Source organism: Hyalella azteca, unplaced genomic scaffold (assembly GCF_000764305.2).
Source record: "Hyalella azteca isolate HAZT.00-mixed unplaced genomic scaffold, Hazt_2.0.2 contig11500, whole genome shotgun sequence".
Classification (NCBI taxonomy): Eukaryota; Metazoa; Arthropoda; class Malacostraca; order Amphipoda; family Hyalellidae; genus Hyalella; species Hyalella azteca.
Genome location: NW_025941495.1, coordinates 57,337 through 70,617, shown reverse-complemented (window position 1 = coordinate 70,617; position 13,281 = coordinate 57,337). Strand labels below are relative to the sequence as shown.

At 37.4% G+C, this 13,281-nt stretch overlaps 1 protein-coding gene and 1 long non-coding RNA gene across 2 annotated transcripts in view; one reads left to right on the top strand and one right to left on the bottom strand.

Moving 5' to 3' along the window:
* Positions 1 to 3,249, top strand: part of LOC108681395 (voltage-dependent T-type calcium channel subunit alpha-1G) — a 95,841-nt gene extending 92,592 nt beyond the window's left edge. The window contains exon 32 of the mRNA XM_047882876.1: positions 15 to 3,249. Within this exon, the coding sequence (XP_047738832.1) occupies positions 15 to 1,708 (1,694 nt within the window). The 3' untranslated portion in view covers positions 1,709 to 3,249. The remainder of the gene's footprint in view (positions 1 to 14) is intronic.
* Positions 3,250 to 9,426: 6,177 nt separating this feature from the next.
* Positions 9,427 to 11,145, bottom strand: LOC108681398. Its single transcript, XR_001931496.2, has 2 exons — positions 11,073 to 11,145; positions 9,427 to 10,521 (listed from the first exon to the last, which is right to left on the bottom strand). It is a non-coding gene; the product is annotated as an uncharacterized LOC108681398 (long non-coding RNA).
* Positions 11,146 to 13,281: the final 2,136 nt, after the last annotated feature.

Below are 13,281 nucleotides of genomic sequence, written 5' to 3'. Positions count from 1 at the left end.
CATCTTCGTTCCAGAACCCTCGCCGATTGTGACCATTTCTGAATTACAAGCCAAAGTTCCCAGTATCAACATCAATGGCTGCAATGGAGATCCAACTAGTAAAGATGCTAAAGAATTTCCTTCACACTTGAAATCAACTCATAATGATCCAAACTTGAAAAAACCGTCCCCGGAGGATCCCGAACATAAGATTTCGATAACTGATCTTCGAACGTCTCTGAGGTCCTCGAAACCTCCACCCCCTGGAGAAAATGTGCGTGTTGCGTCACCCACTTCTTCACCAGCTAATTCATCACCACGATCCATGTCTCCGATAGTTTTGTCCTCCATTGCGACTGCCACGGTTTCATTCATTAACTCGCCTAGAAGTGAGAGAAAAGTACCGCCCTCCCCTCTTGTGGCGGCAGCTTCTGTATCACCTCCATCGTCACCTTCATTATCTCTTTCCCAAATATCACCACGATCAACCACCGTCTTAGGCCCCATCACAAGATTTACATTCGGAGATTCTAGTTCGGGAACTTCCATAGATGCCCAAACTACTGGATATTCCCCCGAATCACCACGCCCACCCACTGATAGAAAACCAAGCTCTCCAAGCAAACAAAGAGATTCCCCATCACCAAGTAAAATTGATAATCAAAGTAAAGCGGGTGAAATGAGTAGAGGTAACGCTAGTCCTCTTTCGCAGCGCGCATTTAAGCAACTGAGATGGTGTACGTCTAGTAGAAAGAGCGCAGGAGCCTTCATCGTCAAAAGAAAGATCAGTCGCGAAGACTCGATGGTGGCCACTTTGATGACGAGTCTTGACAAGGTTCCAGAGCTCGGCGGTCATCTTGATATGGATTCCACTTCGTGTTCACTCTGTTCTAGTGGCGACGACGACTTGCCCTCACTACCAAGAGGACAATCTCCGTCACTTTTTCCTCGCGCCACGCCATCTTCTAATACTCCTTCTGATTCTGATGCTGCTCCTAAAAAGGCCCCGACCAATATTCAAATACACAGAGATGATGACGATGATACCCTCGGTTCTAACAGTGATTACACCATCGAGGGCGAACTAGATGACCAAGAGGACTTCTTGCCTTCCCCAAGTGATCCTTCCTACAAAGAGCATCCTGAACTGCAGCTTGGCAGTGGTGATGTACCTTCTACAAATAACCTTTATTCTAGTGAACTTCCTACTCCCTGTGATAACTCGTCTAACTGTGACGCCTCAACAAACTTTGCTACTTTCCGCATTCCTACTTTTTCTGATGCTTCTTTTCTTCAACTTTCGGTACAAAGTAGTGACAACACGTCAACGTTGACTCCTCCACCGGGACTTGATGCCATTGACGAAGGTGTGAAAAATGTCGGTAGTAAATTGGAACGAGCCTTGCAGAGGTCCGCATCTTCCCCTTATGGAGAAGAACCAAGAGCGAGTTGCTCCAGTCATTACAGTGGCTCTAAATCAGAATCTGATAGTATGACCAACCGCAAGTCTAAAATATCAAAGAAAGCGCCAACTTCAATTGCTGAGTTTTGTAGTTTAAGAGAAATGCCTCAGAGTAGCTCTGGGGCTTTAGAATCACAAGTTAAGCGAGATAAGTGCCAATCTTCCAGTAGGAAATCAAGTGTGGAAAATCCAACAACAGAATCCTGCGCTTCCCCAGAAGTGAGAACGGATGTGAAAGACGAAGAATCCTCCCTGCCTGAATCCTAGGGGCAGTATACGTGTTTAGTGTGTTTTTCGCTCTATATAAATAGTTATTCCTCGGAAGGGGCAAGTAAAAAAACTGAGGAAAGCCCACTGCAATAATCTCAAATGGCACCAGCCGATCTCACTATTCACGATATTTTTGTTACACATTTTGTTATTCACTCTGTCTATGTTAGAGATTACGGTATTCGAGCTTAATTTCATGGATGTGATGTTTTCGGTAGGCAGTGAGGCCAAGGTTTTAATTTTAATGCCCTAACCAAATTTTACTGCAAAAACACCAGGCACTTGCATCGTATTTTTAAACCTATTTTAATAATCTTTTTACCTCTCTTTATCTTTCTTACTTTAAGAACAATACTTTTTACATACGTTGATTTTGTACCTTCAGTGCCCTTTGATTGTCGCTTCCTGCCGCCGCTAACGCTACGAATGTATTTTTTGGTGCCAGCATCTTTCTCACTATTAACAAAAGCGACCGCGGGAATGGATAGTAAACAGCCTATGAATGTACTGATTTCTTATGGGATAAGCTAACCGCGATAAATTCAACGCAGCTGTGCACACTTTTCTGCCTTTTTCTTCGCAAACTCTTCTTCGTCAGACAATATTTACCATCATTAATTTCATGGCCGTCGAAATTTTATTTCCATATCATAAAAATTCTCAAAAATTGTCTAATGAAATCGATATTTAACAGGTTTTGTAGATGGCTCATCCTAAATGCGAAGCTAGAATCAATTTTTTTACCATGTTCACATTAAAGATTTATGTTAGATAAAGAAGGTCTGCAGACGTGCAGAATAATTGAATAATATTCCCCTGACATAGCTGAGAAAGATGGAAAGTTAAAAATCTAAATTTCAAATCGTTTATCTAATATATTTGCTTGTCTGCAGCGTAATTGTTAATGAAATGACATAGAATGACATCGAGTCGAGTTACTTGGGTCATTTTTGTTTAAGACCTGATGGTTATTGTAAACCATACTACTTGTATATTTTAAAATCCTTCTTTGTAAGATCTTCATCCATGAAAATCAAAATTTATATAAGGAGGAATTTGCACGGCTTTTGAATGCTACAAGATTGTTTCTTGGCAATTGATCAGAGAGCTGTGATTAGATTTACAACTGTTTACATATGATCCATCATCGTACAACTACTCGTACGAAATATCCGACATAAGTGAACATAATTCAGGACTGTGCATAAATTGTTTTAGCAAAAGCAATTTTTCGAATTTATACAAACTATCTTAGTCATGTGATGCATCTAGCAGTGTTATTGACATTTTTTTTCTGAAATGTTTTTTAATTATTCTATGTGAAAAAATTATGTACATGCTTCCTACAAACTGTAAGCCCGGATTGAACATGCATTTCTAAAACCCTACATCCTACAAGTCAACAATAAAGATTCGTCGTTCCCATTGTATTAGAAGCCAGGACTACAAATAGAATAGTAAAGTACGAGAACTGCGAATTAATATTATTAGTCTAGAAGCAAAATTTCGCTTTTTTGCTACTTTAATTTCAAGTAGGCTCAGAANCCTGACATCGATTAGGCTTTTGGTTGCAAGCTCCTGACATCGATTAGGCTTTTGGTTGCAAGCTCCTGACATCGATTAGGCTTTTGGTTGCAAGCCTGACATCGATTAGGCTTTTGGTTGCAAGCTCCTGACATCGATTAGGCTTTTGGTTGCAAGCTCCTGACATCGATTAGGCTTTTGGTTGCAAGCTCCTGACAGCGATTAGGCTTTTGGTTGCAAGCCTGACATCGATTAGGCTTTTCGTTGCAAGCTTCTGACATCGATTAGGCTTTTCGTCTTAAGTTCTTGACATCGATTATTCCGTGTAGAACTTTAAACTTTATTGATAAATCTTGAAGAAATATGAACTCATTTGGCTTATTCAGTATTATAATAAATTCAGTTTTTAGAATCATCATCAATCATTTTCAAGCACTAAGTCGAAAAAATGTTCTGTACGTTGATTATAATTATTCTTTTTGTTGATTTTCGTGCATTTGATATTTAAAAAAAATGGCTCATTCTGCATAATTTTCTGTATGAATAATCAATTCTCTCTACTACGAAAAATGCATATTTTCCAAAATTTTATTTTGAGGCTATGAGTGAGTTAATCTTGTTAACATTGTTCTGCTATTGGAGAAATTTTTGACAAAGTGATAAAAAAAAATTTTATCAGCGCGAGAAATTTTTTACGAATCAATGCCTGAATTTCCTTTGCATTTCCTTCTTCCTCAATAAATTTTTTCAGTACTTGGGCCGACAGCCATTGAACTGTCCAGGCTTCAATCAGCCGTTAGAAGTGTGAACACTTGAATTTTTAGTGGCATGAATATGCTGAAGTCTGAAGTCAGTCGCTTTTTGGGAAAAGATCCAAAAATATCATGTAAAGCGTATCTAAATAGCTATAGAACACAATTGTTAGACTTCCCATCCCTCGTGATCGTCTGCCTTGCTATAATTCTATCGTCGAGTTTCTATACTTCGTCTCCTGTGCGTGTATAGATTTGTGCTGAGTATTGCTAGAGTATTGCTGATAGAAGTCTCGTCTACTAGTTTGAGTCGTGAAAACAGAACTAGCATTGTTGTTGACAACAAGTATTATTGCATTATTTGTTGTAAATTTTAGTCCAGAATGTTAGAAAAGTCATTAAATAGTAGGTGAATATGTTCTTGGTTTTGTTGATGGACAGATTCATTCTGAGACATTTTTGAATTTTTGAATGGCTGATGAATGAATGGATTGAAGTTGACGGTTAATTTTGATGTTCGTTCGCTAGATGTGTTTGATACAGCAGTGTATGTACTTTATCGTATGTTATTAAAGAAATATCTTGACGATTTTATCTTTAGGACAATAATTTTCACCACGTACCCTCGCCACAGTTGGACATTATGGCACAGAGAAAAATCTGTCGCAAAATAATCAGGATTTTTCTTTTTTGAGGTTTTACTTTTGAAATTGCCAACATCTGATACTCATTTTTAAGTCTTGCTTAAATATTGTAGTCTCCAACAGTGGTATAATAATAATAATACTAACGGTAACTACCATCTTCAGTATTCACTAGCGATATTTACGCTTTAACAATCCGCATCGAAATTTAACGTTATCACCACTTCTGATGGATGCTCCCGATCTGACAGTTTGAATATTTTAGCTATTATTTCATGCGGCAAACTAATTTTGTATAAGAACAGCCCTAAGCTTAGATAGGATTTTCAGCAATAATTGAATGATCTGTTTATGAATAGTAGGATTAGACAACAAAAACAAGTAGTTTTAGGTCATAAGAAAGATATGAGAAGTATTAAACCACAGTCGTGCTAACGTGGTAGGTGTTCTAATGGTTATAGCCACGCTGTGTTCAAACTTCAAACAGATTTTCCTTAAATGTGTCCGATACTAATTTCTGCTGATCGATGAGATAATTCAAGTGATTGACAAATGAAGCTTTAAATGATTGACATGTTTGCTTTAAATATTTAAAATTTGTTTGTACATACCGGGCATTTAGGTTGAGTCAATTATACTGTGAAGCGGTCATGGTTATGAACAATTTATAGAATCATGTGTAATGCTGGAAGAAAATATTTTGAAAATTTGCGTTAAGTGGCCCAAGCTTAAGCGTCTTATAACTGGAATAAAAATTCTTTTTGATGAAGTAACTGAGCAAAATATTAATTCATTCAATTTTTTTGTGATTGTTTTCAATCATCGTTCAAACCTATTATTTCCGTGCCTTAGTTATTTAAAAACCTCATTTTAAATAATAAAATTTTATTCGATGAATTTAGAATGCTATTTGAAAAAGTGAAAACTGAAGCTGATTTTTTATTAATTATTCGGTTTTTTCTCGCTCTGAACGATTAGTGAAACCTCAAATATCTCATTTCACTCTAATTGAATAATTCACGGTGAGTGGTCCGCATCTAAACCTGTATTATCTTTCGATATCGATTAACTATATGAATGATAAATTCATACAAAAAAAACATCACTCTCCTTTTCTCCTCAGTAAACTCTATTGTTCTGGGACCATACTTTCAAAACTCGCTAAGTGAACGTAAGTACTTACGCTCTATTTTCTTGTCTATGATTGGTGGATTTTGCTTGAAAGGCCGTCAATGATTGGCTGATGAACTTACGACCTCTTAACTTTTTTTGAAAGTATGGGCCCAGAACATGAAATTATGATACGTTATGTCTTAGTTTTATTCCAGTTCAGTTGTTTTATTGGTACGTTGGATGAGTATTCGGGCTCCCAGTAAGAGGATTCAGTACAAAGCAAGAATATTTTTTTAGTAGACTCAACTCTTTTTGATGCATTTATTATTGCGCAAATCTCTTGTGAGGTAGCACTATTATTTTTTGCTACATGAACGCGTACTTCACTTTAGAGCCCAAACTCTATTCCACTACTTTTTTTTGGGAGGATACCTATTATCTGATTGACCTTTCAATTTATTCTGTCAAAAATGATATAAAACTATGGAAATATTTCTTCATCAAGCCTCGTATGGAAATTGAAAGACGACCGCTTCAGAAGCGAGATGTTCAATAGTGTTTCAGCAAGTAAAAATGTTTTCACGCTGTGAACAAATCGTCAATATGACTATCATCTCTGCAAACAGGACGAGTTCCGTCTGTCAAGGCGGCAGCGATTAGTCCATCTCGAGTGAACTAAGGGGCATTTGTATCCGGTCCGAGTGAACTAAGGGGCATTTGTATCCGGTCCGAGTGAACTAAGGGGCATTTTTATCCGGTCTTATATCTGTCGAATGATGAAAAATGTTTCTTGAGAAATTTTTCTTTACAACGAATCAATTTGTCTTCAGTAGACAAATGAATGAAAATTTATAAGCACGTGCTCGCATTTAGAAGCGTTTTTAATCATTTTCGTTTCTCCATGTTTTTTCTACGAATTGCTTCCTCAATACTTAAAACTCTATATCAATTTTCCACGTTCTAATGAGGAAATTAAATCATCGTGACGTTATTTTTTCAATGATGTAATCATTCTTTTTTTTTAATTAGTCATCATTAAGGAAATTTTGTTATCATTTCCGCATCATCGTGAAGGAAAGCTCTGTAATAAAAGAACTAATTACCTGAAGATAAGCTAGCAGTCATGTCCTTGTCTCTATGATAACATTCGTGTGTTCGTAGGCTACTGTGTTTTGTTTATGTAACTACTGCGTGAGATTTGCAGACCTCGAACGTATGTTTTCTAAACGAACGTTTCGTATTAATACAAGTTGTGTCTCGCGCATGTATTTCAAAGCGCATTTTTTGACGGTTAACCAACTTGCAAATAAGTGAAGTGTGTAATACTAACGAGTATTTTTCGAACGTAGCCTCGATCTTCTTCTATAACGCTGCTCCATATAGAATAAGTGGCCTTCCTAGGAAATTCTATAAGCTATATTTGTACTTTGTGTGAAAAGTCTTCTACTTTATACCTACCAACTATGACGTAAGCTCTCACTTAGTCATGGTGTTTTGTGGGTGTTAAGTCTCAGCCGGAGATTATGAGGGAATAGACAGTGAATCTAAGAAAATTGTGAATTGTGAGGGAATTGTGAACGTCTTCATTGAAGGAACTGCCACCATGCAGTGCAGAGCAGTTAATTTGCTATACCTCTTCATGTTTCTCTCACCTTTAAAGCTCGACTGGAGTTATAGTTCAGTTACGTAAGACTTCCACCTTCATGTAAAGTTACGTTAAATTTTGATTGACGTTTAGAAGACTTAATGCATTTTCATAGACAACTTTGATCAATTTCTTGCGTCTCTCTTCCAAAGATTAGTATCCCCATTGATAAGGTTTAGGTAAGGAATTAAATAAAATCGATATAGATGCCTTAGATGAAAATACTATGTAGTTGAGGAGAGCCCGTACAAAGGGCAGTTATATCAATGAATAAGTGTTGTTGTTCCTGTTGTCGAACTTGTTGCTCTTTTAAGTTTGGAAGGATATATGACATAACGAATCTGGTTCACATACATTTTTCAATTGTGCTGTTGCGTCCCGTTTGAAAGTAACAATATCGGGAAATGTAAGCAGTTGACGCTTAGAAGTCTTTTTATCATCTGCCAATCCTGGCTGTATTTATTTACTCGAAAATCATACCCGTATATTATCGCCATGAAGTTGTATTTTGTAGTAAGAATTAACACTATATAATATTGTTATTACAAAGTCATTAACGCATACAATTTCACACGCCTGAGTTTTGACTGTCTCTACCATACCTGGTGCATTACATTATGGTGCATTACACAGAGGTTGCTTTCGCTAACTATACTTAACATATTTTTATGACCAAAATGACGTTGTAAATACAAGCGTTCTCAACAAGCTTCATAAACTAGGCATCTATTAACCCAAGTTAACTTTTATTTCTTATTGGGCGCTTCTTTATTTAAATGAACTTATATTCTTTTGTTACTCGCATTCTAAACATCGTCTTTTTAATCATTCATCACTAATGATCATTTAACCATATAATGATATGGAAATCACTTATGGTATCTGTTCAGTGGAGAGCTCGAGAAAATCAATTGTAATTGAACTGGCCGCCGATCTAAGTTGGTCTAATTGACATTTCCATTTCAATATCCCGATGTGAGCCATCATGATATTTTTAGTAATGAAACGTCTTCTAAGTGGACTACATTTTGAAAGCCATAACTTTACAAAGAAGCATCAATGTCATGCTGAACCAACGAATATATTTTACTTCAAATCGGCAGAGTTATATTTTGCCATATATGGTATGAAAAGCCTGCTTAGTAATTGTTATTCCTTTTAATTTAGTCAGTTTCATGTGTTCATCCTTGCAAGTTATACCTCGATCACGAATTATAATGCTGTGTTGCTGCGACAAGTTAAAAACTATTGTTGATATTCTACATTTTTTTCATATTCTATTTGTATGAACAGCTCACGGAAGACCTCATTAGTAAACTCTATTTCAAGAGAGCTTATCTTTACCTTAATTATTATGTCCACTACATCGACGCTGAGAAGTAGTCTCGTGTAGGATATTGTTGGAACCTACGAACGAGCCCAATGTTATTGTTGCGGCAGCTGGGAAAATTTATGTAATTTTACGAATTTGGGGCCAAGTCTTTTATTAGTTCAGTTTAGTACAAGTCAAACATAAATTTATAATTTAAGCAATACCTACATATATGTTCCGGAATCTTAATGTTTTCCATTAGTCTTTACTTTCCATAGTAAGAATAATGCCCAGAAGCACACCTCAGCAGCATGACATACTACGGTAGTTTCCAAAAAAATACAGTTCAATTGAGGAAGGAATTTTCATGCTTCCTATTTGTTTTCAGACATTTATTGTGTTTCCGCTACAACTAAAACATTTATTGAACCTTAAAGCCTGCCACCGTAGGCCAGGTATACCGCCGTACAGTCGGAAAAATGAGCGGATCATTGACCAAACAGAGACACACTTTTTTATTCACAGCATAACAAGAGAGCGGTCTTAGTCATCCTAAGGCCTCGCCATACCTGGTCAGCATGACTGCCAAGGGCAAAAAATACATCGTTATTTGGACAAAGTCCCACATATTTCTCTGTGTGTAGGCAACAAAATTTTAGTGTGGATAATTTTTTGTTCCTAGAAATAAATTACAAAATTTTTTGTTCCTAGAAATAAATTGAAGCTCAAGAGAACACATGTATTTATTTTTAATCTACCAACATGCATTGAAACAATTGAATGCTGAACGTTCTCCTGCTTTATTCCTGTCGATTTCAAACCTGAACTAAATTAGAAATAAGTTATTAATTCAGGAGCTCAATATTAAACTACTGTATCAACTTTATAAGGTCGAAGTAGTGGTAAAGCTGCAAGAAAAATCTTCCTAAGGTCAAGAGAAAGTAAAAATTTCGAGCAGCACAGACTACAATTTAGAAGCACAAGGACCTGATATTGTGCTAGTTGATCAATGGAAAAAGCATTCCAATTAATGTCACTGTACAGGAATTCGGGAAACTTGAACTAAACTTAACTTTATTAGAACTTGAACCAAACTAAATCAAATTTCAGGAGTGAATAATGAACATGCGCAAATATTTCTTAAAGAACACGTCGCACGTATTTACCGATGAATTAATGAAAATGATTTTGCAATAAATAAATTATCTAGGAGCTAAAAGATCATGCATGGAATACATAAGGACCACCAGTCGCCTATTTCTTGTGGCTAAAGGCGCTCATGAAATAAGCGGTTCTCTTGATTAGCAGAAAGTTATTTTTACTCAGCATATTTTTATACAAATTTCTGATGAGAAAGTAATATTAGATGAGTATATTGGAGAGAAATTTGATCAATTCTAATGTATATAAATACTAGCATGGCAATGATTCCTAATCAGGAATGAATATGAAAATATGCATTCACGCATACTAAACAATTAGAGAGACAAGCGCAGCCTGGCGCACAGAGGCTTCTAGCAGATGAAAATCTTGTCAAATGAGAACAGACAAAACCAGCCGCACAATTTACACTAAAAATTCTCAAAATTTTTAACAACGATGAAAGTCGCCACCCAAAGCAGCAGCACCAGCGCTGACCTCAGCAGCACCAGTGGTGACCTCAGCAGCACCAGCGGTGACCTCAGCAGCACCAGCGCTGACCTCAGCAGCACCAGCGCTGACCTCAGCAGCACCAGCGCTGACCTCAGCAGCACCAGCGCTGACCTCAGCAGTAGCCTCAGCCACCAAATTCACTGAAGTCATCTCCAAATGGCAAGAACCTAGACATGGATTAGCAAATCATCAGTACAACATACACATATTATGCCCACACAATATTCCATGCTTAGATACACAATAATTTCAATACTTATGCTGAAATAATTCCTTCTCTCCTAACAACAAACAAAATTTGAACAGAGAAACTTGCAGACGAGTTTATTTTGAGCTGCAGACGTTTGCAGTTACAAAGATCTCAGTAAAATAATCAACATCAGTCAATTATTTCAAATTCGGGATGGTTGATGAAGTTCTCTCCCGTGTCCGGCAACATATGTTTTTTATCGTGCAATCAAGTCAACGCCGAAAATCTATTAAGGTAATTCGCATTTATTTGGGACTTAGCAATTAAGTTAGACTTGTAGTACATTTTTTAAAATAAACCTGGGCAATGAATGAAAAACCATTGGCATGGCAACATAAAATTCTATGAATCGCGGAACTACTAAAATTACTAATCTTACTTGCACCAACATCATCTTAGACTGAGCAAGGACATATATCTCTCGAGCTTAAATTTAACTGTACAGAGACGTATATCTCTTGCACGTACCTAAGACTGAGCAGAGACGTCATCTGGAGCCCCATTGGCTATGTCAGCCTTGTATAGGACGTCATAATGACCAGGTCTGAAGGAGTAAACAATCACTATTATCCTCATAAATATTAATTCCACTGCTGTTATGTTACGGTCATCATATTTCAAGTTATAAGTACTTATAGCTTTAGTTCGCTTCAATCACAAGTAAGAATTTAAAAGCAGAATTTTCTGTTTCTCCGCTAAGAATTTAAAGGCAGAGACAACGACAAGTAAATTCATTCATTTCTTTATAGAAAATGTTTTGGAGATGAGCCCCATCAATTTAAAAAAGTAAAATTATGGAGCTAATCTTCAATACGTTTTCAATGAAGGTTTGATGAATCTACTTGACATTTTCTTTGCTTTGGAATTCTTGGTTTTTAACTTAAATGGTTTAGGCAATCACAGATGGATAAGACTGAAGGACTTATAAGAAATGTGGTGCATACAAATAATTAATATCTATGCAGTAGATGCGTTAAAATAGTAATAGTATCGACATATATTACATACACAAAACACATGTATCTATTCGAACAATAATCTATATATAGTTCAAAGCCACGCTTCAATCAAAGCGAATTAATAACAACATAGGGAAATGTATGCGAGACATTCATATGCAGTAACATAAACTGAGATGGCTTAGTTAGCATTCGAGTGACTGCTGCTCATTGGTGTAACTATGGCGACCGGGATGACTATAACCACCATTTCCATTGACTTAAACCACCATTAAAAAGATAGCATGATAAGGGGATGGCACGATGGAGATGGTGGCTCTAGAGCCATAGGTACTGGGCTCTATGTCGATGGTTAGAAAATTGGGAGAAAGTCGAAGAGAAGGTGGAAAATTAAGGCCATCTTTAAAGCAGCAAAATGTCCTGCTTAGACTTGAAACGGCTAACACTCTACGGATCTGGTAGATGTCAAGTAACTAATACAAACCAACGTCAGTCATGAACAAATCCGGTCAAAGAACCAGTTTTCAGATTTCCTCTAAACAAGTTACAAAAATCGGCGACAGGCCACATCGGGCCTATTCTTCTATGAGATGATGAAGGCAAGCAGCAAACAGTGAGCATCAAGGTAACCGAATATCCTAAATAATTTGCAAGCTGGGAATGGCGGCGCAGAAGGCTCCAGGGATCAAGATGAGGGCTGGGTGAGGCAAGGCTAAGCGTGTAATCGTTCTGTGAGTGGCGATAAAGTCGCACAATAGAGGCCAAGTTGCCGGTACCATAAAGCCTTAATGCAGTAGAAATTTAGCCTTAATGCAGGAATAGGATGGTCTACCAGTCATGAACCAGGACACAGATTACAGATGAAGCCAAACCGGGGAGAGGTATAAGAGGGGCGTGGTAGTTTCCTTGGGGAATAAGTGAAGNAGCGAGCACCACACATGGCCACATAGTGATCACCACACATGGCCACATAGCGAGCACCACACATGGCTACATAGCGAGCACCACACATGGCCACATAGCGAGCACCACACGCGGCCACATAGTGAGCACCACACGCGGCCACATAGTGAGCACCACAAGCAGCCACATAGTGAGCACCACACGTGACAGCCAGTGCTCAGGCATCTACATAACATTTGGTGCTCTCTGCATGTACATATTCAGCGCCCTTAATAAATCACCTTGTATGAATCAGTTTTCAATACAATTTGAATGAATAAACAATAAAATTCTGCATAGTTTGTGTGTGGCACAACGATCGAGAAAAGCTTTGATGACTTGAAATACACCTATCTCTTATAAAGAAATGACTTAACACTAAATATTTTACATGAATTAGAAGAACATGTATCCATAGTGCGAATAACTAAGTTATTTAGAGAACATGTACCCCTTTCAAACGACCTAAACGCTTCTCTAACTCTAATGATAGGTGTATTCAGGTCACTAGTGAACCCATAGACTTTCCACTAGAATTACATGATTCCCTAAAATCACTGATTAATGATAGTAGTGTTCAGTAGCGAGCGTATAAGTCTTCCACTAGAACTGGGGATATTTTCTAGTAACTATGCTCGACTGAAGGCTAAGAGTAAACAAGTTCATCCTGTAGCAGCACCTGTTTACAGAATTCAACCACAGTTCTCTCGCCCTCGATAAAGAATGTGAAGAGTGTTCAGTAGTGAGCGCATAAGTCTTCCACTAGAACAGGGATA